Source organism: Chiloscyllium plagiosum, unplaced genomic scaffold, assembly GCF_037043375.1.
Source record: "Chiloscyllium plagiosum isolate Xiang-an unplaced genomic scaffold, Cpla_swu_hap1 HiC_scaffold_3, whole genome shotgun sequence".
NCBI classification, from domain to species: domain Eukaryota; kingdom Metazoa; phylum Chordata; class Chondrichthyes; order Orectolobiformes; family Hemiscylliidae; genus Chiloscyllium; species Chiloscyllium plagiosum.
Genome location: NW_028270141.1, coordinates 66,345,324 through 66,372,241, shown reverse-complemented (window position 1 = coordinate 66,372,241; position 26,918 = coordinate 66,345,324). Strand labels below are relative to the sequence as shown.

Here is a 26,918-nt window from a genome sequence, read left to right as displayed (position 1 = left end):
AGGAAGTCCTTTTTTTTTTGATATTCTTGCTGCTTTCCTCAAGGTTGATTTTCGTCTGTTTATTTCTGAACAATTTTCCTCATATGGAGAGCACTCCACAATCTGAGAGGCTGAACCTCTATATTATCACAACAGAAGACTATGTTGAGTACTTCAATAGCATTGCACAAACCACATGACTCTGTTCGAGGTATTTCATGACTTTCTTACCCAGCTATCAACTTCCTAAACCATTAGTTACAATGCTTGGCACATTGTTCTTAAAAAAAGACTAGATTTTACTTCTTGATATTATCCATCAAAATGAGAATTTGACCAATGTTATAATTTAAAATGTGCTTGCTAAGCAAACAAGCAAGAATCAATTAAGATTTTTTGTATATGTATTTTCTACAGTGCCACTCAACAAAAGTAAAGTCTCCCTGCCTGCAAAGTCAGCAATCTTGATAACTTATCGAGCATTATATCCATTTGAGGCAAGAAATTATGATGAACTCAGCTTTCAAGCTGGAGATCTAATCGAGGTAGGTTTTTTTTTCCAGTTCGACTAGTTATTCACTTGTTTCTTTTATTTTGTGTTACTGCATCTAACCATAGCATAAGTGAAAACCCAAGTGCTGTGGCAGATACATAAGGGTCTCCAAAAGCTCTGTCTGCTACATCAACTGATCAAATAATTTCCAAGTTTTTCCAGCCTTTGTCACAGCAGCCTATTGTATTTCTAATGAGTTAGCCAAAAAATACATTTCAGTGTTTTGTAGCTCATGAAAATCCATTTTTTTGTTGTTTTGTGATGTTAAATCAGTGGATATAAGATTTTGTGTTGTGGTATATGATATTTCTCTCGCCAACTCTCCCTCTGTTGAACCAATTCTCATTCTGTGTTCTGTAGTTTAAATCTTGCTGATACATGGTTCCACAGGTATCAATATTTGGTGCCGTACCTTGATAAATCTCAACAACAGTGTAAGACATTAGCACTATGTTCAGTCCCACTGTCATCCATTGACCCTAGGGATTTCAGCATAGCATTGCAATTTTTCAATTTTAGCTTTTTAGACTGGGTTTTGAAACCATCTGTAATACCCTCACCATTAACTATGTCTGCAGTGACCTTGAATCATGTTCTAGTCTGTGTGGATGAGGAGAAGTTATGAAAGGATGCAGATTTCAGTCAGAAACTTTTCCTTCACCTACCATCCCTGTTGTGTTAAAATATCTGTAAAATGTGTACAGTGTAGTTTATATATATAATATATATATATTTTACTTAGCAATAGCAATTGACATGACAACATCTGGGGATTGAAATGCAAGATGTTTTTTCAGCAGACTCGACTGCAGAATGTTCTAATTTTGTTGTGTAACACTCAGGTTGATGAAACAACTGAAGGGGAATCAGGCTGGTTGTATGGTACAATGCGAGGCAAATCCGGTTGGTTCCCAGTGAACTATGTGGAGAAAATGACAGAGAGTGAAGCCCCCTTATCACCCAAAAGAGCTTTATTGCCACCCTCAAAACCTTCTTCAACTACCTCAACATCTCCTGGGTTTGTTTTTCTGTTCCTTTTCAGATATTAATGCTCATTTGAATTTTACCATTTGAGTTCTGTAATAATACAATTGCAATTTGAATCATTATGGCTCACTTGTGATGTTAATGCTGTCTTCCTATGCGAAGTATTCTTGTTACTGAGATTCTAATTAAAGTTTTTAATAAAGTCTTGTTGAAAGTTAGTCACCCCAACCTTCTCAAGGACACTCAGGCCTGGGCAATAAATACTGGTCCAGCCTGCAAAGCCACACCCCCTGAATTTCTATGTAGTGTTTGCTTTGTTATCCTTTTGGCTAGTTTATTCCAGATTTCTTATTACCTTCAGCAATGTCTTTCCTTACTTTTGCTAATGTTACCCAAGAAGCAAACAATAAATAAAGAGAGACACTGGAGAAACTCAGCAGACCTGGCAAAGTCGATGAAGAGAGAAACTATATTTACATTTTGAGTCCCATTATTGGAATCAGAATAAGTGTTCTGAAGGATAGTCTAATTGGACTTGAAATGTTAACTCTTGCTCTTTCTGCCGATGTTACCACAGTAGCGGAGTTTCTTCAGCGCTTACTGTTTTCATTTCAGATCTCCTCCATCTACAGTACTTTGCTTTGAACAAGTTGGAAATCTGAAATAAATACCAAAAATGCTGGATGCAGGTTCAGAGTGAGAAACAGAGATTACAGTTCAGATCCTTGACCTTTCATCAGGACTTGTCAAGTTAGAAATGCCAAGATTTTTAAGCAAGTGAAAGAGAAGAAGATTTAAAAAGAATAAAAAGGGAAGTTCTGTAATAAGGTGGAAGACTGGAGAGATTAAATGCCAAAAAAGTTGGTTGTGCAGCCCAAAGCATGTATTAATGGAACAAGTAATGAAATACACATAGCTAGAGGATGTATGAAGGCTAAAATTCTAAATAGCTGATGTCAGAATGCAAAACAAAGGGAAAAATGAAAGTAAAACAGAATCTTCAAAGAAAAGAAAGTGGTCAGAGATTGAAGTCTAAAATTGTTGCCCTCAGTCTAGAAGCTTTTAGGATGACGCCTAATCTAAGAATGAAGTGCTTACACTGAAATTCATCAAACGTTTCAGGAAGCTGAGGACTAAGGGTTGAATGAAGGCAAAAATATGCACAATTAAAATGACACATGACTGGAAGACTGAGATTATGCTTCTGGACTAAATGATGGTGTCCCACAACGGAGATATTCGGTCTGCATTTAATTTTGTCCATGCAGACCAATCACAATGGGAGCAGTGACTACGTTATTGAAAAATGAACATGTAAATCATTGTTTCACTGGATGGAATGTTCGAAGCCTTGAATTGTCAGGAGAGAAGGGACAGTGCTGAACCTCCTCCACTTGTATAGAATTGTCCCAATGCAAAGTCTACTTAAGGACTAGGAGCAGGAGTAGGCTATCTGCTCACTATTCAATAAGATCATGCTGATCTTTTCGTGGGCCTCAGCTCCACTTACCTGCCCTCTCACCATAACAAGGGGATATTGGGGAATGATTAAGGAACGAATCATAGTATTATGGAGGGAGTGGCCTGGAATGTTTAAGTGAAAGGTGGATGTGTTTATTGCTGGCATCAAGCTAAAGACACCAGAAATTGCAGAGGACAACCTGCAGATGTGATGGAGACAGATAGACTCATAGATTTGAATAGTTCATTTCAGGAAGCAAGGCGTGCAGAGTGATAGTAACTGGGAATCTGTTGGCTTACAGTGAATATTCGTCGATTGGTTACCTTCAGACGTGGAGGTCAAGATGCAGTTTTTATGAATATTTATAGCTCAGGTTGTGGTTCAGGTTGTTAGTTTGCATGCTGAGCTGGAGGATTTTTTCTCAGATATTTCGTCACCATGCTAGGTGACATCATCGGGGGCCCCCTCAGACCCATAGTCTCACTTCCTGGCACATCGACATACAGACTAACCAAACAATTTCAACGCAAACTGAAATACCCAGTCAAGGACTCGCGCCACTCCATCCACTCCACCCAGGAATTCCTGAACATCAAAGACACTAATGTAGAGGACAAACGAGGTCATAGTTTCCTTTGAAGTGACGGCCCTATTCATATCTTAAACATCACCCTGGCCAAAGAAACACTGGCCTCACTACTGGACGAACCAAGGACACAAACACCAGACAGCATCAACTCCAACAGCAAGGACAGCATTGTCAAGCTCATAAACCTTTGCCTCACAGCCCACTTCACCTTCAAAGACCAGGCATACAAACAAATCAACAGGATACCCATGGGATCACCCAGAGAACTCTAGCCAAACTACGTATGTTAAAGACATATCAGCGATGACAACCAGACTACTCCAGTCCCTTGGCGTCATGGTAGCCCAAAAACCTACCAACACACTGAAACAGCCGCTGATGAATCTAGAGGACCCTGTACCAACAACCAGCAGAATGAACGTCATATACAAAATACCCTGCAAGGACTGCAACAGATATTACATTGGTCAGACAGGCAGAAAGCTAGCCACTAGGATATACAAGCACCAACTAGCCACCAAAAAACACAATCAACTATCTTGGTATCCTTACACACAGACGATGAGGGACACGAGTTCGACTGTGACAAACATCCATCTGGGACAGGCTAAACAGAGACATGCATGGGAATTCCGAGAGGCATTCAAACCGGAACTCCATCAACAAAAATATCGATTTGGACTTCATTTACCAACCTTTCAGAAAAAGAACCGGAAGTGATACCATCCACCACAACAGACAACCGACCAAGACACATAAATAGCAAGTGGGATAGAACACCAAAGGAGGTTCACTGATGATTTTACCGAGCATGGTGAAATTTCTGAGAACAAATCTTTCAGCTTAGCGAGCAAACTTACAACATGGAGGTCAAGTAATTGGGAAGCCAAGAGTCTGAGGTTGCGCATGTTATTGGAAAATTCTCATGCTGGTAGGAAGAGACTTGTTAATGAGAGGGAAAAGTCGTTGAGATTGTAGGATATCATGATACCATGATAATTCTGTTTACACATGTTGGAGAGCAGCTCAAATTGGTCTGTTCAGGATTGAGGGCACTATGATTTTGTAAGTTGTAGAGAGAAATTCTGTCGAGAATGACAAATCTGGATCTGTATTCTCTAAAGTTTCTAATAATCATAAGTGATCTGATTGAAACTTGTCACATTCTTGTAAAGGTGTAGATGGGTGACTCTAAAACCAGGGAACATGATCTCTGGAAAAGGGGCAGGTCATTTAAGACTCAGATAAGGAAAACTTTGGGTGGCAAAGTGGCTCATTGGTTAGCACTACTGCCTCACAGCGCCAGTGACGTGGGTTCAATTCTGGTCTCAGGCGACTGTGCAAATTCCACACAGGCATTCTCCCCATGTTTGCGTGCATTTCCTCTGGGTGCTACAGTTTCCTCCCACAATCCATAAATGTGCAGGTCAGGTGAATCGCATGCTAAATTGCCCATTGTGTTAGGTGCTTAGTCAGGGGTAAATTTAGGGGAATGAGTCTGGGTGGGTTACTCTTGGGAGGATCAGTGTGGACTTATTGGGCCGAAGGGCCTGTCTTCACGCTGCAGGGAATCTAATCTAACTTCCTGTACTCATTGGAGAGGGCTCTCTCGTGTATCGCTCTTTAACTTCTATATACTCAACAACTGAATATCCATTTGTGGAAGAAAATTCCAGTAATTTGAAGCATGTTGAGTGAAGAAATTGCTCCTCTTCTCAATCCTAAATGGCTGCCCCCTTATCCAGAGACTCTGATACCTAGTTCTAGACTCCTCAGCCAGGGTAACTATTTGAATTCCATTCTTAAGAAACAAAACAGGTAAAAGGAGGCAAGAAATATTGGATCAATTCAATACGCTGCTTTACAGCATTTATCAATTATAATTGACTTCACTGGTCACATGTCACCAATCTGAAACATACCCATTTCTTCTTTTGTTTTTACCATTCAGCTAATCCTCCCTCCACGCTGGTATGTTACAATACCCCTCCCACCCCTTATTTTACATAAAAACTTTTGTATAGAAGCTTGTCAAATGCCTTCTTGAAATCCAAGTACATCAATGGGCATTACCTTTTATCCATACACATGTTACTCCTTCAAGGAAATCCAGTAAATTGGCTAAACAGATTTTGTTTTCACAGACTATTCTGATTTTTCACATTACCTTGTAACCTGCTTAATGATCAGCTTTCACAACTTGCCTATCACAGACTTCATAACTGGCCTATACTTCTCTGTTTTCTACCTCCCATTCCTTCTTGAATAGAGAAGTTGTATTTACTGTTTCCTGTACAATTAAATCTTTCCAGACTTGAACAAATTTGAAAGATTAACACCAATGCATTTGCTACCTCATTAGCCACTTCTTTTAAGGCCTGAATCTGAAGTCCATGAGAGTTGGAGTCTCATCAACTCCTAGCTCTACCAGTTTACTCAGTACGACTGCTTTCATGACAAATTTCACCAAGTTCCTGTCTTTCCTCCACTTCATATTTTACAGGTATCACTGGGATTGATTTTTGTTTTCTCTGTCTCGAAGACAGAAGCAAAATATTTATTCATTACTTCTGCCCTTTCTTTATTACTAATGTTATAGACCAGACCAAACCCTTTCAAAGTATGTCAAGGAGATAGCCTAAACTTGAACATTTTCTTATTTTAAAAGGAGGTGCAAGGCATTGTGCTCTAGATGCAATGCAACTGGTCAAACTATCAGGGACTTGAAGCAAAACGCGCTTTATTCATACATTATATTTAAATTACAGACAAAAAATAAAAGGAAACTATTGCTTTAACTGAACTCTATTGAAACACTTAACAAAATAATAAACTACTCATTAACTGTTTCAATATAGTAACATCCCACAAGCACACAATTGGCAAAAGTCAAGTCAGTAAAATAGGAGCAAATTACTGCAGATGCTGGAATCTGTACTGAAAACGAAAAATGCTGGAAATCACAGCAGGTCAGGCAATATCTTGGGGAGGGGGGGGAGGTGGAGAGCAAGCTAACATTTTAGGAGAGATGACTCTATCATTGTCAGTAAAATAGATGGTCTCACATGTAATTCTAGCTACAGGAAGAGAACCCTGACTTTTTTTTTAACAGAGGAAAAGCAGCTTTAAGACCTCAGCAACTGTTGAAAGCTAAAACTAAGAATCCTAGTTCTGTGGGAGCTTGACCCCATTCTGAATGGTTGCTTCTATTGTTCCAGTTTCCAAAAACAAGCCCCAAGGCCTTACAAGCTCTTAGTTTGTTGGTTTTAAGAAGATCTATTGGCATCTCTCTTTCAATCTCGCTTCATTTAAACCAAAAAAAGGACAAAATATATCTCAGAAAGCCATAGTATCATCACACCAAGTATTAATTGCACATTGTCACCTTGTAGAGTACTGACTTATTTGATTTTTTTTTCCATTTTAGATGGTAATAGAAATTCTTTCTTTTCATGTTTCTAGCTAGCTTTCTCCCATACTGTGACGTATTACATTCAGTTCTGCTATAACACAGTAGTTCCATTCTCAGGCTATCCTGGGTTATAAGAAAATCGCATATTAGCAGCACCATTTAAATTCCAATGGACCCAGAATTGTGTTAAAATCATGCTTTAAAAGTTCTTGCTTTAGAAAGTGTCCCCAATTCGTCAATAGTGTTGCAACGAATTCCCATTAACGAAATGCACATTATGTTGGAATGACCTGTAGTCCTCAACCTTTTAGTAATTTGCTGTTCTTTGTATTCTGATTAGTCATCTGACCTGCCACGCACCTTTATGCAATTGCAGATGCTTTTTCCTAAGTTTGATATCTGCTTAAACTCTTCAGTTACACAGCTGGTGGGTCCTCCCCTTAGAGTTTATCTTTATCGTTGGAATGTGCTAATTCTCAGTATTATGAGGTATCTCTTTACGTGTGTATCTCTCTTGATCTATGAGCTGGCTTAATAACCCAGTTCACTTTAGCGAGCTCAGCTTTCACATCCACATACTTTCCCCTCTTAAGATCTAAAACTAGTCTTAGATCCATTACTCTCCCTTTCAAACTAGATGTAAAATTGAATTATATTATGACCACTGCTACGCAGATGTCTCCTTGTTCTGAGGATCTTAATTAATCCTGTCACATTACACAAGTGATTCCAGAACGTGCTGTTAGACAAAATAATTTCAAAAGCATTATACAAACTCCTCATGAAGATTACTATTACTAGTCTGATTTTCCAGCTAACATTTAGATTAAATCTGTCATAGTTATTGACATTTCATTATCGAAAGCACCTGAATTTTTTCTTGAATGTTTCATTCTATATTGTGACATTTTTCCTCTTCTATTCCTCGTCTACACCCACACAGATTCTACAATGTGTTCTCCTAAAGCAACGCTGTTTCTAACCATTGCACTAATACAGCTTAGAAATGGAGTGCTACCCTTCCACTAACTTTCTATTCTTCTTCAATGTCATATATTCAGAGCTGAATTCCTGTCATCCTGCAGCAACACCTCCCCATAATAGCTATCAGATTATGTTTGTTTATTTTAATGTGTGCTGTCAGTTCATTAACTTTGTCATAAATGCTACCTATATTCCATTACAGAGCTTTCAGCTTTTTTTGTTATCTTTGTAGCATTCAATTTTGACTGCTGGTATTTTCTTAGTGTTTTGCTTCTCTGTTCTTTCCTGTCATTCTCTGACCTTTATACATTTGCTTCCATATTAGTGTTTTGCTCTTCTGCTTTAGTTTCCATCCCTTGAATTGTTACATTTACCTAAGCTTTATCCCTCCACACCCCAGCCCCAACCCTCTCCAAGTTTAGTTTAAAGTCCTTTCTACTTCCCTAGTTATGCACTCACAAGAACACCGGGTGTGTCCTGTAACAACAGTACAGCTCCCATTTTCCTCTTTACTGGTGCTCGTGCCTCATATACTGGAATCCATATCTCCCACATCAGCTTTTGAGTCACACATTTATTTCTCTAATCTTATTCATCCTATGCTAATTTGTACACTACTCAGGCAGTAAAACAGAAGTTAATTTTCAGGTTATGCTTTTAAGCATTCAACAGTTTATATTACCCCAGCAGACCCAATTTCCTTGTTACATCTGTGCCATTGGTATCAATGTGGATCATGACCACTGGATCCTCCATTTCCCATTGCAAGTTACTCCTCCAGCTCAGAGCAAACATTCCCAACCCTGGCATTGGGCAGACAACACAGCTGTCTGGATTTGCACTTTGACTGTAGACAACAGGGTCAATCCCTCTTGCTGTACTTTCCCAGAAAAAAACTACAGTCCTTCTTACTCCCAATTGGAATGGTTTTATAAACCGTAGTGCCATGGACAGTTAGCTCTTCTACCCTTTGGAGAGTTGGTGTGGACTTATTGGGCCAAATGGCCTGTTTCCACACTGTAGGGATTCTATGATTGTGTCACCCTCTCTCTTATCAAACCAAACTGATAAAACCTCAAACCTGTCGGACAGTTTCAAAGGCCAAGGCTCCTGCCATATGTGTCCACTCATTCTCAGTCACATCTTCCTGTCCCTAAGTATTGCTCAAATCAGAACACCCTACCCTATAGGGTGTGACCATCTCCTGGAATAAAGTATCCAGGTAACTTTGATCCCTTCTCTGATGTACTGTAGTGCCTGCAGCTCAACCTCTAGCTAATAACTCTGACTGAAGCTCCTGAAGTCACAAGCATATACTATTTTACAGTCCCTGGCACCTGGGTTCAATTCTAACCTGGGTATTGAGTTCAAAGTTTCTGAGAAGATTTGCATGTTTGCATCTTAGCCTCCTGTGTTCAGCACCTTCAACATATTGTCTAGCTATCACCACTGTTAACAGCTAACCCGAGAATGCAACTTTTTTAAAAAAAGGTTTTGTGATTTACATATGAAAGAACTGAAACTATCACTGTATTCTAACAGATGAAAGGCTTAACAATCAATGTTTCAATGTATAATTTCAGTTACATCACACTGTAAAATTTTGCTATAAATTCTGTGTGTTAGGATTGAGCCCTCCACTACCACCTGATGAAGGAGCGTCGCTCCGAAAGCTAGTGTGCTTCCAATTAAACCTGTTGGACTATAACCTGGTGTTGTGTGATTTTTAACTTTGTACACCCCAGTCCAACACCGGCATCTCCAAATCACAAAACTTTACAATATGGATCAAACAATGCAATACTTAGAATACTGATAAAACTTTCAATTTTTAACAATACCAGTTATCTGCTTATTCTGCACAAAATTGAAAAACAAATGCGAATTGAAAATCACCTCCTCCCCACTCAGCACAATTTGCTTCCCACTGAAAACTTTACTTCAAGCACTTCTGTCTATGCCCTGATTTCCCACTTTGAATCACAAATTCAGATATGCTCACAACCACTGTCTCACTCTAATGAAGTAACCTTGTCACTGACCATGTTCCTTATTCTGAAATGGACTAGTAGCTCAGTTATGTATCGTAATAGTTTTTAAGCCATTTGGATTATTGTTAAATGCTCTATATTTTCTGAATGGTGATCTGTAGTAGTGAAAATCTGCATCTTTCCTCTCCAATAGACCACATGCTCAAAATAAAATAAGTGATGAAGGGAGTTTTCAATCAAGTCGAGGTTTCTCCGGGATTAGTGGCAGTCCCATTTGGCAGAAATCTGCTTTTACTCCAACTCTTCCCCCTGGTTCTGGATCACCAATCTATGATCAGGTACATCTCTAATACCTTATTTCTGTTTTATGAAGGTGAATGATCTGTTTCCTTCATTCTTCATGCGCATTTAAAATCTGCACAAGCTTTTTGTTTCGGCATCTCTATTAATGCTGTGAAAGGGTCTTGTGCAAGTGTTAGCAACACGTTTGAAGAGTAATAAGATGGTACAATCCTAAGGTGTTACACGGAGAGCTTCAACAACAGCAACTTGAATCAAATTAAAATGTCATGGAATATAATCAACAATAAGCCAAAGGAGATATTAGAATCAATTACTGAAAATATGGTTCAGGGGATCAGGTTAGAGATGATTCTTAAAGAGACAAAGAGAAGCAGGAAGGTTTAAGGAGGAAGTGACAGAACCTTTGGGCCTCTATGACTTGAGGCATGAATGTCAGTGATGAGAAAAAGAGATTGAGAGATACACAAGAAGCCAGAGTTGGAAGAAGACAAGTGTTTGTGTAAGGCTTGCAGAAATGGCGGATGCTACAGAAGTAAGAATGAATTTGAGATCCGATTGATATCCCTCCAACATGTTCAGCTTTTGCTCGTAAGACAGTCAGTTCATCTCTGGAATCAGCCTGGTAACCTTCTCGAAGAAGATCTGCGGGTACTCTAAATCAGAAATGAAAATTGAAATTGCTTGAAAAGCTCAGCAGGTCTGGCAGCATCTGTGGAACGAAATCAGAGTTAATGTTTTGGGTCCAGTGACCCTTTCTCGGAGCTTAATGATCTTCTCTGATCAGCTTTCAATGGATGAGTAATCCTTCTTAAGTATCTCCTGGTCTTGCTTCTCCTAATTCCTACTTCAACAACCACTCTGCTCCTTTACACTTACCTAGCTCAATTACCATTTAAATTTACCCACAGCTACCCTTTGTGCTTCTCTTTGTATCCTCTGATGAGCTCTTTGCAACTGCAGCTGTTCCAAATGTTTGAACATCATCCAAGGTTGCCGCCTCCTTTCTTCATGTATCTGCTTCAGGGAGCTAGGTTGGAAGCTCAGAGTTAGAACAAACAGAGTTGTTGTCTCTGGTTTGTTACCAGTGCCACGTGATAGAGAGTCGAGGAATAGGGAGAGAGAACAGTTAAATGTGTGGCTACAGGGATGGTGCAGGAGGGAGGGATTCCAGTATCTGGATAACTGGCGTTCTTTCTGGGGAAGGTGGGACCTCTATAAACAGGATGGTCTACACCTGAACCTGAGGGGCACCAGTATCCTTGGGGGGAGGTTTGCTAGTGCTCTTGGGGGGGGTTTAAACTAACTCTGCAGGGGCATGGGAACCTAGACTGTAGCTTTAGGGTGCAGGACCTGGAGTGTAGGGAGGTTAGGAACATGCCATCAATCTCAAAGGAGGGTGCCTGTAAACAGGAAAGTGGCTTGAAGTGTGTATACTTCAATGCAAGAAGTATACGAAATAAGATAGGTGAACTTGCAGCGTGGGTTGGTACCTGGGATTTCGATGTTGTGGCTATTACGGAGACATGGGTAGAACAAGGACAGGATTGGCTGTTGCAGGTTCCAGGGTTTAAATGTTTTAGTAGGGTCAGAGGTGGGGGTAAAAGAGGGGGAGGTGTGGCATTGCTTGTCAAAGATAGTATTACAGCAGTGGAAAGGACGATGGATGAAGACTCGCCATCTGAGGTAGTTTGGGCTGAGGTTAGGAATAGGAAAGGTGAGGTCACCCTGTTAGGAGTTTTCTACAGGCCTCCTAATAGTCCTAGAGATGTAGAAGAAAGGATTGCGAGGATGATTCAGGAGAAGAGTGAAAGTAATAGGGTGGTTGTTATGGGGGACTTTAACTTTCCTGATATTGACTGGGAAAGCTATAGCTCTAGTTCGTTAGATGGGTCAGTGTTTGTCCAATGTGTGCAGGAGGGTTTCCTGACACAATATGTAGACAGGCCAACAAGAGGTGAGGCCATACTGGATTTGGTTCTGGGTAACAAACCAGGCCAGGTGTTAGAATTGGAGGTAGGTGAGCACTTTGGGGACAGTGACCACAATTCGGTGACTTTTACTCTAGTGATGGAGAGGGATAAGTGTGCACTGCAGGGCAAGAGTTATAGCTGGGGGCAGGGAAATTATGATGCGGTGAGGCACGACCTAGGTTGCGGGGCTTGGAAAAGTAGGCTTCAAGGCATGGGCACAATTGATATGTGGAGCTTGTTCAAGGAGCAACTATTGAGTGTCCTTGATAAGTATGTACCTGTCAGGCAGGGAGGAAAGGGTCTGTGAGGGAGCCGTGGTTTAATAAGGAATTGGAATCCCTTGTTAAATGGAAGAGGGCGGCCTATGTAAAGATGAGGCGTGAAGGTTCAATTGAGGCGATTGAGAGTTATAAGGTAGCCAGGAAGGATCTGAAGAGAGAGCTAAGAGCAGCAAGGAGGGGACATGAAAAGTCCTTAGTTGGTAGGGTTAGGGAAAACCCTAAGGCTTTCTATAGGTATGTCAGGAATAAAAGAATGACTAGGGTAGGAATAGGTCCAGTCAAGAATAGTAGTGGGAAGTTGCATGTGGAGGCTGAAGAGATTGGGGAGACACTGAATGAATACTTTTCATCAGTATTCACTCAGGAACAGGACATTGTTGCCGATGTGAATATTGAGTCACAATTAATTAGAATGGATGGCTTTGAGGTATGTAGGGAAGAGGTGTTGGAAATTCTGGAAAGGGTGAAAATAGATAAGTCCCCTGGGCCTGATGGCATTTATCCTAGGATTCTCTGGGAAGCAAGGGAGGAGATTGCAGAGCCATTGGCCTTGATTTTTATGTCCTTGTTGACTACAGGAATAGTGCCAGTAGACTGGAGGATAGCAAATGTGGTTCCCTTGTTCAAGAAGGGGAGTAGGGATAACCCTAGTAACTATAGGCCGTGAGTCTCACTTCTGTTGTGGGCAAAGTCTTAGAGAGAATTGTAAGGGATAGGATTTATGAACATCTGGATAGGAATAATGTGATCAAGGATAGTCAGCATGGTTTGTGAAGGGCAGATCGTGCCTCACAAACCTTATTGAATTCTTTGAGAAGGTGACTAAGGAGGTAGACGAGGGTAAAGCGGTAGATGTGGTGTATATGGATTTTAGTAAGGCGTTTGATAAGGTTCCCCATGGTAGACTACTGCAAAAAATACAGAGGTATGGCATTGAGAGTGAGTTGGAGGTTTGGATTAGGAATTGGCTGGCTGGAAGAAGACAGAGGGTAGTAGTTGATGTTAAAGGTTCATCTTTGAGTGCAGTTACTAGCGGTGTTCCGCAAGGATCTGTTTTGGGACCATTGCTGTTTGTCATTTTTATAAATGGCCTGGAGGAGGGGCTAGAAGGTTGGGTGAGCAAGTTTGCGGATGATACGAAAGTCAGTGGAGTTGTTGACAGTGAGGAAGGATGTGTCAGGTTACAGCGGGGTATAGATAAGCTGCAGAGCTGGGCAGAAAGGTGGCAAATGGAGTTCAATATAGGTAAATGTGAAGTGATTCACTTTGGTATGAGTAACAAAAAGATGGGGTACTGGGCTAATGGTCGGATACTTGGTAGTGTGGATGAGCAGAGGGATCTTGGTGTCCATGTACACAGATCTCTGAAAGTTGCCACCCAGGTAAATAGTGCGGTGAAGAAGGCATATGGCGTACTGGCTTTTATTGGTAGAGGAATTGAGTTCCGGAGCCCTGAGGTCATGTTGCAGTTGTTTAAGACTCTGGTGCGGCTGCATCTGGAGTATTGTGTGCAGTTTTGGTCGCCATACTATAGGAAGGATGTGGAGGCACTGGAACGGGTGCAGAGGAGGTTTACCAGGATGTTGCCTGGTATGGTAGGAAGATCGTATGAGGAAAGGCTGAGGCACTTGGGGCTGTTTTCATTGGAGAAAAGAAGGTTTAGGGGTGACTTGATAGAGGTGTACAAGATGATTAGGGGTTTAGATAGGTTGACCATGAGAACTTTTTTCCATGTATGGAGTCAGCTATTACGAGGGGGCATAGCTTTAAATTAAGGGGTGGTAGGTATAGGATAGATGTTAGGGGTAAATTCTTTACTCAGCGAGTTGTGAGTTCATGGAATGCCCTGCCAGTAGCAGTGGTGGACTCTCCCTCTTTATGGGCATTTAAATGGGCATTGGATAGGCATATGGAGGATAGTGGGCTAGTGTAGGTTAGGTGGGCTCGGTTCGGCGCAACATCGAGGGCCAAAGGGCCTGTACTGCGCTGTATTTTTCTATGCTCTATGTTCTATGTGCTGAGGAGCTAACCTCAAACAGTTCCTTCCAGTTAAGCTCACTCCAGTGTACTACTACCCCGGAACTACAGTTGATCACTAATCACCACTTATCATTGTATTTCCCTTGTTTTATCTAAGGTATAGTGTTCTATTTATTGTATTTTTATTGTGTATTTAATTTTGTTATACTGAATAGAGCCCAAAACAAGTGTCAAAATATTAATTTTTTCAGGTTGAAAATGTAAAAACTTTTAAGGCACTGGCACTTTGTTCGTGGACAGCAAAAAAAGAGAACCATTTGAATTTCTCAAAAGACGATGTAATTGATGTTCTGGAACAGCAAGATAACTGGTGGTTTGGAGAAGTTCGTGGTGGAAAGGGCTGGTTCCCCAGGTCATATGTCAAGATTATCGCTGATCAAACACAGTCATCAGTGGAGTAAGAATTTTTTTCTGTTTGCAGAATTCTGGCATGTCAGTAAAATCAGCAGTTGGTAATGTAAGTTACACATGAAATTTGATGAGGAATGATTACATTTGCTACCAGATTGGGTAGCACAGTGGTTAGCATTGCTGCCTCACAGTGCTAAGGACTCTGATTCAATTCCAGCTTTGGGTGACTGTGTGGAGTTTGTACGTTCTGACCATGCCTGTGTGGGTTTCTGGTGAGCGCTATGATTTCCTCCCACAGTCTAAAGATGTGTAGATTAGGTTGGTTGGTCATGCTAAAGTGCCCTGTAGAGACCAAGGATGTTCAGGCTAGGTGGATAAGTCATGGTAAATGCCGGGTTATGAGGATTGCAGGCCTGGATGGGATGCTGTTCAGAGGGTCAGTGTAGACTCTTAGAGCCGAATGGCCTCTATTCCCATTGTAGGGATTCTGTGATTCTTCTTGATAAATTTTTTTTCAACTTGATATTGAATGTCTTTACTGAACGGAAACTGTCTATGCAAAACTTGACGGACTGTAGTTGTAGGGTATTCCAAGATAGCCCAAACATTCTACATTGACTGTCTTACATAAATAGTATCCATTTTAAATGTGAAAACAAGAATAGATACAAATTAAATACAGAATTAACAGAATAATCTATATATTGATATGGGGCTAAAGTGTGCTTTGGTTCAATTAGTCCCCACCCTCTAACCAAGATAATATTATAAGAAATGGGCGTAAGAATATTTAATCCACTACTTCATAATTCAGTAAGATTGTGGGAGATCTGATTGTGACATTACCACCAATTATTCCTGCCCACCCTATAACCCTTGACTCCTTTGTTGATCAAAGCTCTGTCTCAATGAGCCCTGAATATGTTTGACCCAACCTCCAGTGCTTTCTCAGAAAGATCATTTCAAAGATGAACAACACTTAGAAAAAAAATTCCTCCCATCTCTATTTTAAGTGGACCTTTGTTTTAAAACTATGCCCAACCACTTTAGATTCCCATAAGAAGGGAACCAGCATTTGTCAAACCCTTTCAGAATCTTCAGTATTTTGATAAGATCAACACTAATTCTTCTAACTTCCGAAATAAGACAATTAATTAATCTCAGCAATCAGCCCAGTAATCTTCTCCAAAAGGCTTCCAAATGATGTCCTAAAGTAAGGACACCAATGCCTTGAAGTAGAAATCTTGTCTACTTTTATATTCCATCCCCCTTGAAATAAAGATGAATGTTTTAATTGCCTACCTAATTACGGCCGAGCCTGCATGCTAACCATTTAGAAACCCACACCGATACTACAGAATTGTGCAGTTTCTCTCTTTTTTTTAAGTATTCTGTTTTTCTATTTGTATTGCCAATGCACAAAACCTCACGTTTTCCCAAATTATACTTCATCTGCTAATAATTTAACTCTTTGCAGCCTTATGTCCTCTTCACAACTTAGCTTCCTACCTTTTTACTCCCTCCTTCAAAAAATAACCACACCCCACAGAAGAGGTTAACAGTCATTCTTTGAGATTTAGTAACAGTTGTGGAGTACATGCTGTTTGAAGACATAGAAAGTGATTGTTGAGGCTGTAATGTTCTTTCCATCAAATGGACAACTAGAAGACTCTTCCACTCTTCCAAGATGCCAGTGGTGTGTGTTAGAAGGATTTTATTGGTTGATGTTTAACCTGTTTGGCAGTGTTATGAATGCATCTTCCTTGGCCTTAATGTCCAAGGGATAAATTTGAATACTGGAATCTTTGGCTCAGATAAAGGATGCTACCCACTGCACCACACAATCCCCTTTAATCTCATAATCAGCATGAATGTCCCACTTTTAATATCCTGAAGGTTGCCATTGACCAGAAATTTAAGTAGATCAGCCACATAATCACTCCAGCTATAGATCTGAATGTTCTGCAGTGAGTAAATCACTCCTGGGTGGGCGGCACGGTGGCACAGTGGTTAGCACTGCTGCCTCTCAGCGCCAGAGACCCGGGTTCAATTCCCGCCTCAGGCGACTGACTGTGTGGAGTTTGCATGTTCTCCCCGTGTCTGCGTGAGTTTCCTCCGGGTGCTCCGGTTTCCTCCCACAGTCCAAAGATGTGCAGGTCAGGTGAATTGGCCATACTAAATTGCCCGTAGTGTTAGGTAAGGGGTAAATGTAGGGGTATGGGTGGGTTGCGCTTCGGCGGGTCGGTGTGGACTTGTTGGGCCGAAGGGCCTGTTTCCACACTGTAATCTAATCTAATCTAATCTAATCTCCTGACTCCCCAAAGTCTGTTATCATGTACAAGGCACAGGCTAGAAATGTGTTGGAATACATTTTATTTTAGAGAATTATTACTTTAGAGAAGAATACTCCAAAAGCTAGATATCTTGCAAGACAAAGCAGCCCAGTTATTTGGCATTGAGTCTAGACTTCAACATTCACCCACTCTAAAATCAATGCACATGGCAGCAGTGTTTACTACTGACAAGTGCACTATAGCATGTCACCAGTTCTGCTTTGAAAGCACCTTCAAAACCCATGACCTCTACCACCTAGAAGGGCAAGGGCAGTAAGTGCGTTGCATCAATGCCATTTCCAAATTCCCCTCCAAGCTATATGCTAGTCTGACTTGAAACTATATAGTCATTCCTTCACTATTACTTGTCAAAATCCTAGAACTCCTTACCAGAAAAGCACCGTGGTTATACCTACACCACTTGGACTGTAGTTGTTGAAGAATGGGGCTCAGCACCACATTCTCAAGGACAGTTACCGATGGACAATAATTACTGACACAGCCAATAATGCCCACATCCTGTTCAAGAATAAATTGAAAAAAATAATGCTATCCATTTTACACCTGCCAGCTCATTAACAGGAGGATTGTAAAATTCTGGCCATTATTTCTGAACTGCAATTTCTAAATTCTTTTGTAAGAAAAGTAGTTTGTCCATGTGGTTAGTTAGTTTAAAAAAAAAGTCATGTTTTCTTTCACGCCAAGTACTTAATTATTTAAGCAGAATACAGTGGATCATGGAAATCTGCAACAAAAGTAGAAAGAACTGGAAGCACTAAGCAAGCCAGACAACATCCAGAGAGAGAAAAACAGAGGGAATGTTTCATTTTAAGAACTAGAGTTCATGAAAGGTTCATGTCAGGACACGCTAATTCTATTCCTCTCTCCACGATGCTGCCTGACTTGCTGAGTTTTTGCCTCACTTTCTAGTTGTACTGAATTATTTGCATTGCTGAACTGTCTCTAACTTTTGTCAACAGACCAGAACCTATTTATGCTAAGATCAGCAAGAGCTCCAGCCCTATTTCCCAACCAGTAGAAGGTAAAATTCCTCTTACAGCTTTTTTTCATTTAACTCCCAACTTAAAACTTTCTGTGCATAGTATGAATTAAATGTAATTGCCAAAAAATACAGTTTTCAGTAGTATACAGGTACTTTGAGGATATCATTAGCTTTGCCGATGTTACTTGCAAACAAGCTTAATTTTTCCAGGGTTATTTGCCTTCTCCATAGAATAATTGGTTTTTTGTCAATTCTAGGTCAAAGTCATCAGATGCAGGTCTTTTGAACTTTAAACCAGATCTATGGTATTGTCTATTTTAGTTAACAGAGAAAATGTGAATGTCAGCCAATATTTATTGACAGTTGTTATGCTAAAGGATATTTTTGTTCACTGTCTTTCTGTAGTCCCAGAACTCCACTGGTCACAGCATATAACAATGTAGCCAGTTGAATACCTTCTCTATATTAGGTTCACAACAAAAAGATCCACCAACCAGTTTTCATAAGCCATAAATTTATTGGGGAGGCGGTGATGTAGTTGTAATGTAGGTGGAATTGTAATCCAGAGCCTCATGTTAATATTGTGTGGTTATGAATTCATGATAGATGGTGATATTTGAATTCAGTAAAAAATCTGGAATGAAAGGCTGGCTTAATGGTGACAGTGTAACCACTGTCAATTGTTGCGAAAACAGAAGTGGCTTGCTAATGTCCTTTAGGGATTGAAATGTGCACCTTTTATCTGATCTGGCCTACTTGTGACTCCAAATCTAGAGCAATGTGGTTAACACCTAACTACCCTCAGGCGGTGGAGGGGGGTAATAAATGTTGGCCGCTGTCACCACCAGCCTGTGAACAAATTTAAAACAATATTAAAACAAGACTTAGTCACTAGAGATGTAAAGCTAGTTACTACACATATTCCGAAATATAAAAGTATAAATACATACCCCTGAAAATAGCCTAATATGCACATGCACCAGATAGATTAAAAAATTATGATTTTTTTCGACAGAGATTGACTTTGTGCGGAAAAGAATGGTTAATAAAACAACTGCAATTGCTGGAAATCTAAAACAAATTGCTGGAAAAGCTCAGCAGGTCTGGGAGCATCTGTGAAAAGAAGGTAGAGTCAACGTTTCAGGTTCAGTTCTGAGAAAGGGTCACTAATCCTGAAACGTTAATTCTGCCTTCTCTCCACAGATATTGCCAGACCTGCTGAGTTTCTCCAGCAATTTCTGTTTCTGTTTTGTCAATAAGTTTAGTTCTCAAAAGACAATGGATGAAGTATGAGATCTTGAAGATGGCTTCTGTCAATGTCCTGGCACATGCAGGCATATGTCACCAATCGCAGGCAGGTATCTTTGGTGCCGTTTTGCAGACACCATTCATTCAGGAAATATTAAGTGCTTTTTCAGACACATTTTAGGAGAACAACTGGATCAGAATTTCAGTTTTCATGCTAACCTTACAACAAGGCTTTTCAGAAAAGCAAAGGCAAAGCTGGGTAGTTTCTTTCTCCTAGCAGGCTGTGGCCCAACTGAATTCCCAACAATATCATAATATAGATGTCTTTGAAGCCACAAATTCAGATAAAAACTATAAAGGAAGTGACTTCCTAACACAGGTTAGAATCTGAAAGAGAATTTATTTTACTGGTTCTACATCATGACCCATTTTTGGTGTATAATCTTAAAAAGAACAGAGGTAGAGTCAAAGAGGAAATTGGAGGCAATCCCTATAGCCTGGCAATTTTAGAATGTGGATGCCTGGGAACAGGTTATTTCTTAAAGAGAAAAACTGATCCTTTGTGTAAAGGAGAAGAAATGCAAAATTGTCTGTCTGTGGATAGCCAAACAGAGCAAAACGTTTTACTGATTTGGATGTCATAAATCTGTCACTTTAGCTATTTTAAAAGAATATGTGTATGCATTCTTTTTTCGCTTCATAGCAATCTCACAGATATGGGCATCTATTCATTTTATTCATACTCTTGTACTTTTTTGACAGAGTATATTGCACTATATCCTTATGAAAGTGCTGAAGCTGGAGATCTAACCTTCATGGAGGGTGAGGTTGTTCTGGTCACCAAGAAAGAAGGTGAATGGTGGACTGGAATTATTGAAGATAGAACGGGTGTCTTTCCATCAAACTATGTCAAACCAAAGGATCCAGATGTAAGTTTACCACTTTGTAAAAATAAATTCTTGATGGCTCATTACATATTATTTTTCACTAAAGTGCAGTATGTCTGTTAAAGAAGCTTTGTTGTTTTTTAGGGTTGAGAAACACACATTGGATGAGTCTGATGAACAAAAGTTGACGTATGTTGGATATTTCAATTCTTTAATGCACTCTTTGCAGATCATCTTTCATAAAGGAAAGAAGCCTTTCTTTGATTTGATTTCTACAATTACCAAATCTTGTTTCAGGCACTTATGGCTAATAGGTTATGGTACGTGAGAGAATTTCCTCCATCGTCAGTATCACTCCTGGTATTGGCTTAGTTATTAAGTCTCTCTGCAGATGGTGGAACTTATTTTGGAAAACCCTGGTTTCTCGAAAATTGCAGTGTCAACAATAAACTTATTATTCTCCTTAAAACCCACTAATCAAGGCTATCACCAAATGCCTTTAAGAGCATGGTTTCAGAAGTGAATGGGGGAGAAAACTCCTGATTAAGGCTGCCCTCAGTACCCTTGAAAACAACAAGGAAAGAAAATTGTTTTAATTACAATTTCTATTTATTTGGCAGGCATCAAGTAGTTCTGGAAGATCAGGAATAATCAACAAGAAGCCAGGTACTTCTGCCCTATATTCATTCTGGAAATTTTGTGCTGGTATTTAATAATATGAAGAAAATGGTATTGCTAACATTCTTATTGCTGAAAAAAGATACGTTTTATTGAAGCTTTTGGTCTTGCATTCATCAGGGCAATTCACGTACTCCTTCAGCTTTTCACCAGAAATGACGTCCTGACCCATATACAATCAGCCATTTACAAAACGAAAAAGAGCAATGTCCAATATTAGATCTGACTCTGCAATTGAAAGACATTTGCTGAACAATTCTAAATGTATGAAGAATCACAGTGACAGTCAATCGAGATTGTCAGTCCGGCTTGCCCTGTGGTCTACTTGCATGTTTTAGAAACTACATATATTAATCCACAATTTCTGTCCTTGCTGACAGACAGAACATTTACTTGTTTCACCTCATTGAAATAGGTGACAGTCAAACTGGTTCATTTCTCAGGGTAATGCCTTGACCAATCAGGGTCAACATGGCTGGTTTAAAATTCAAGCAAAACCTGGCAGTTAACTGTCAATAAGCATTAATTGTTGCATTGTACATTACAATGATTCTACTAATCAGAGTCCACTTACTAACCAATCAGCACTTTCTTATATAGTATAAATGTTAATGTCCCCTTAAATTGGTTCTCTTGCAAATTATCAGATCAGTGCAAGATGAAATACTTCAACAAAGTGAGTCTTTTCTCAGCAATACGCAAGTTCTTTATTACCAAATGAATTGTAAACTTTAAATCTTTGTTACTTGTCTTCATATATAATTTGAAAATTTAAAAGTTACAATTTAATAAAACAGATTTTTTTAATGGGGTGGAAGTCCTGGAGTTTATTTTTGTATAAACTACTCTTCCACCAAATGACTATGAGGGCAGGATATAATGTGGGAGTATTTCAGTTAGCACTTTTGTAGCTTTTTATACTTTTGCTGGTGATTTGTATTTTACTGCAGTTAATTTTGTACCTAGGATGGAATGAGGTGTGTGATGTCAAAAGATTTTTCTCTTGAAGGCTTGCATTTTAACTAGTTTAATGTTCTCTCAGAGATTGCTCAGGTTGCCTCCGCATACACTGCAACAGGTACAGAACAGCTCAGCCTCGTCCCAGGCCAGTTGATACTTATTCTGAAGAAAAATGCTACTGGATGGTGGCAGGGTGAATTGCAAGTAAGTGCTTTTATTATGTTAATATTGTTTCAGTTAGCATAGGTAAGGACAAAAATGCCAATTGCCATTATTGGAAGGTCACTGTGTTCCTGTGACAAAGAAAGAAAAAGAAATGGAACAATTAAATATGATTGTTTTCTTCTAATTTGTCTTGACAAACTATAAGTGAACTATTCTTGATTTTGTAGAAAAAAAGTCAAAGGGTAACTCATAGGAATTCCTCCAGGAAAAGAATCAGGTTGGAATTAAGCACTTTTCAAGTGAATTCAAGGAAAAGTACACCTATCTCATAATGGTTCATAATATCGCTACAATCCTTTTGAAGTGACCTATTTTTAAATTGGACAGATTTAAAAAAAAACTTTTTTGCTGTGCATGTTCAATTTAAGCACCACTTTTGCAATGTTATGAACAAGAGTATCAGTTAGTAATTGAGTCTAGAATGTGTCCATATACTGGAAGATTGTAAGCTTCAGTATCAAGGAAGCTTCATACTTGTATTTTGACTTGATAGTTTAATGCTCCTTTAAAGCAGCTTAATCTATTGAAAGGAGAGGATCTGCAACAACATAAGGCTGAAATTGAATAACATTATATCGCTTGTGACGCAACATGTTGAGAAATGCTTTTCATTCTGTTACTTGGTTTCATTTTTCTTTGCTTTATTTCATGTGTAGGCCAGAGGTAAAAAGCGTCAAAAAGGATGGTTTCCTGCCAATCATGTCAAATTGCTTGGGCAAAGTAGTGGCAAATCCACTCCTGCTCCAACCCCAGGTCAGCAGAATTACTTTTGCAAAGGCTTAGTCTGTCATTTTCGTTTTCTTAATAGTATGAAGTCCTACATGTGAGAAGTAATTACTTATATCAGTGAGTGTAGGTGTCAACTTTAGATCTTTGAAGTATTAATTCATTTATGAAATAGAGTCTCTAATTCAGAGGAAGGAAGAATTTGGATTTATATAGCACTTATTACAATTTCAATGTTCTATGGTGCTTTACTATATTACTTTGCTTTGGAGTCACAGTTATAATCATGGGACGATATATTACAGAAGAGGTCTGTTTTCCCAACATATCTTTACTGATCAACAAAAGAGTGCTTCAGTTGATTGATTCAACTGTCCTGTTTTTCTCAGATCACTTTGAATTTACTCCTTGGGTATTTGTCCAATAGCCTTTCAAAATTTACCATAGTGCGTCTCAGATCGCAATTTACAGTTGACTTTTTTTCCCTTCATGTCTCCTTTTTTTGTTCATTTGGTTATCAAACGTTGTACTGGAAATGGGTGTTCTTTGTTTATAAGCACCTTTCATGATTTTGAATCACCTTTTAATGTTCTTTACTATGAAGAGAATTGTCATAGAATGCCCACAGTGTGGAACAGGCCATTTGGTCCAACAAGTTCACACCGACCCTCCGAAGAGTAACCCACCCAGACTCATTTCCCTCTGACTAATGCACCAATCACTATGAGCAATTTAGTATGACCAATTTACCTAACCTGCATATCTTTGGATTGTGGAAGGAAACTGGAGAACCCGGAGGAAACCCACGCAGACACTGGGAGAATGTGCATACTCCACACACAGAGTTGCCCAAGGCTGGAATTGAACCTGAGTTCCTGGCACTGGTGCTAATCACTGAGCCACCATGCCACCTGTAAACAATCCCAGTTTCTCTAGTCCCTCCACATTGAGTCCTTATAGCCCAGAAAGAGACGATAACTAGATTACAGAAGTTCTAGTAACAAGATCACTGTACTTTCCATCCCTCATTGGTGTTTTTGTTTAATATACTGTAAGCAAGGGAATTCCAGGTTCTTTTCCTAGCACTAGGGTTAATCACTTTTAACTATCTACTGCTAAAGTTATTGACTATATAAATGTTAAAATTTATGCATCAAATTGCAGGGTTTTTTTTGCATTGTGTTTTATAATTATTTGAAAACCGATCTTATTTATGTTTTTAAATTTTAAGCTTTGGTAATCCTTTGTAGTTTAATTTTTTGTGTTTGCTTTCCCTCTGTGGATACACAGCATTTATGCAGACATTTCCATTTCTGACCAGCTTAAACCAATTGTGTTCAAACCTTTTCTCTTTTCCTCCAGTCTGTCAGGTCATAGCTGTATACGACTATACTACCACGAATGACGATGAACTGAGTTTCTCTAAAGGGCAGTTCATTAATGTGCTGAATATGGATAATTCTGACTGGTGGCAAGGGGAGATGAATGGAATAAATGGCTTATTCCCTTCCAATTATGTCAAGATAACCACAGATTCTGATCCAAGTCAACAGTGTAAGTAAAGAAAAGCTATTCAAGTATTATCCAACAAAACAGAATTGAGACAAACATTGGAAGAATTTCATTGACATATTTCACTCTTCAATTCTGGCTGTGTTCTGATAGAACTAGATAAGGGATAAAAGACACAGGTGACATGGAGTGAAATAATATCTAATGCAAATTTAACCTAATAAATTTTCAAAATTTTTAAAAAGATTTATTTTTCATTTTGTCTTTGAAGCAAAGATGGTAATCACACTTTGCTGAAACTTTTAAATAAAACAAAACTTTATAAATACACAGCAGGCCCTTGGCAAGTGTAAGTGGGAAATCAGATTGCTAATTGCTGGTGCACAGAAAAGTAAAATAAACATGCGCAATTTATAGTCATTGCCAAAGTTTGGTGCTCACAGTCAACTTAATATGCTGAAAAATTCAACACTTGAGTTGACATTCTTGGATCAAGATCCAAAGTGATTCAATTGTCATAAGTTACAAAACACAAAAAGAGACCATTTGACTCCCCAGGGCCAAGTTAGTTCTCCAACGAGCAATCCAGTCATTTACCAGATACTACAAAAAGATGTAGGGAGAGAATGAAAAGATGATTAGTTACAAAGAGCTAATGAACTAATTCTGCTCATAGACCTCTCGCCAACAGATGATCAGTCAGAATTGGTTTGGTATGAATGAAACTGAATTGAAATGGATTCTTAGTTATGTTAATAAAATATTCTGGGAAGTTTCAGTCATTGTGATCTGTATTGATAAATTCAGAAAGCAATTTCCTGAAGATCCAGAATCATTACCTGCTGTGCTATGAAAGCTGACAGATCAGAATTTTGTGCTTTAAATCCACAGCCTTTGCTGAGGTAACCTAGCTGGGTGATGGTAGAGACATCATCAGTAACGTGAGTGCTATGAGCTAGGGAAAAGAAACAAAAAAAGAACAACTAGGTTCTTATACCTGATCACTGTCCGATTACTTCAGGAGACTGGATAAAAATGGGATTGATTCAGCTGTGGTCCTACTTAGTACTCATGAAGCCTTATAACAGTGAGAGTCTGTATTGTCAGAAGAAAATTTGAGGGGTGGGCATTGTGCCAGAAAAGCTCCCTTTATTTATGTTTCAAAAGCACATGGCTTTAAAATTAGATTTTCAGATTATACCTAGTCTCTTCCATTTGAGATGTCCTGAGAATTCATCTCGACTTAAGAATGTGTCTAACGCGATTGAAATGTAATTACTTCTGATACTGACAGATATCTTAGTCAGTATTGAATTTTAGGTATCACTGTCTTTTCATTGGTTCACACGTGGGAAGAAGTAGGATTAACATTTTATTTTGCCCCATAACTTGTAGAGAGAACTTGTTTTTATTCTGCCTGTTGCATTCTATGCCTATGTGTGAGAAGGAGGTCTGTTCCTGTCCCATCACCTGCTATTAAGTTAGCCATCTGTTAGCTCTCACTAATCTTTGCCCAATTAAAAAGTAGGAAGGAAGTAGTTAGTTTTTAAGGTAGACATTTCAAAAATTGAAGTGCATTATTTAACAATAATGTTTACCAAAATGACCTAAAATCTCAAATAAGAAGACAAAGATCAGTAATAGGCACTTAAGTGTATTCCACCAATTAATTGGTTGGTCTATATTTAATTTTATTGACTTGCTGTGGTTCCAGAGCCCTTGAGAACCTTGCCTACCCAAAAATAAAAATCAAGGTCAGTTTTGAAATTTAAGACTGATCTAATCGCCCAGCTTTTTGAGGGAGTGAGTTCCATTATCCTGTGAAAAATTATTTGATCTTTGGTGCAAATCTTTCTTCTCTGCTGCAGGTAAACGAACATATTAGTTTTCATCCATCCATGATTTGAATTTTTATCAATACATTTCTTCCTCAGTAGCTTGGTTAGTAAATGTAATACTGCCTGCAGACCAAGAGACTCCAATTTTTAATGCTCTCTCATTGGTTAGGTGGCAATAGGGGGGCACTACAGTTAAACCAAAATGCTCTTGGTCTGTGGAATAGAAAATACAATTCTGAGGTCCAATTCCTTGGTTAATATTGAGCAGCTCCTCTTGGAAATTCATCTGTACAGACTTAGAATAAGGACAAGACTTACCATAGTTGTTAGTTGCTCCTTGTCAATCCTGTCAACCCCATGTCCAAGTTTGAGTAACTTACTGAATCTTAGTCCAGGTCACATTGAAGAAAGCTGAGATGAAGCAATCAACAATCTGATACCATACCTCAAACAAGAATCACGGCTTTCAGGAGCCCAGGAGTAATGATCAATATCCCAGTATAGTTCAATACTTGTAGGAGATAGAGTGAGAATTGGAAAAAAGAAAACCTAACTTTCGGCTTTCAAGCACTATTGTTTTGGCAAAAGTACTTTGCGGCAGAGTCA

The 26,918-nt window shown here is 39.2% G+C and overlaps 1 protein-coding gene across 7 annotated transcripts in view; it reads left to right on the top strand.

The window, feature by feature from the left end:
• The window catches only part of LOC122543943 (intersectin-2-like), a 198,362-nt gene that overhangs the window by 123,748 nt on the left and 47,696 nt on the right, over window positions 1-26,918 (top strand). For all 7 annotated transcript variants that reach the window (XM_087980028.1, XM_087980013.1, XM_087980002.1 and 4 more), the window contains 10 exons: window positions 397-524; window positions 1,375-1,550; window positions 10,151-10,295; window positions 14,743-14,948; window positions 18,216-18,277; window positions 20,249-20,415; window positions 20,994-21,039; window positions 22,094-22,215; window positions 22,893-22,989; window positions 24,325-24,516. In XM_087980028.1, coding sequence (XP_087836154.1) covers window positions 397-524; window positions 1,375-1,550; window positions 10,151-10,295; window positions 14,743-14,948; window positions 18,216-18,277; window positions 20,249-20,415; window positions 20,994-21,039; window positions 22,094-22,215; window positions 22,893-22,989; window positions 24,325-24,516 — 1,341 coding nt within the window. The remainder of the gene's footprint in view (window positions 1-396; window positions 525-1,374; window positions 1,551-10,150; window positions 10,296-14,742; window positions 14,949-18,215; window positions 18,278-20,248; window positions 20,416-20,993; window positions 21,040-22,093; window positions 22,216-22,892; window positions 22,990-24,324; window positions 24,517-26,918) is intronic.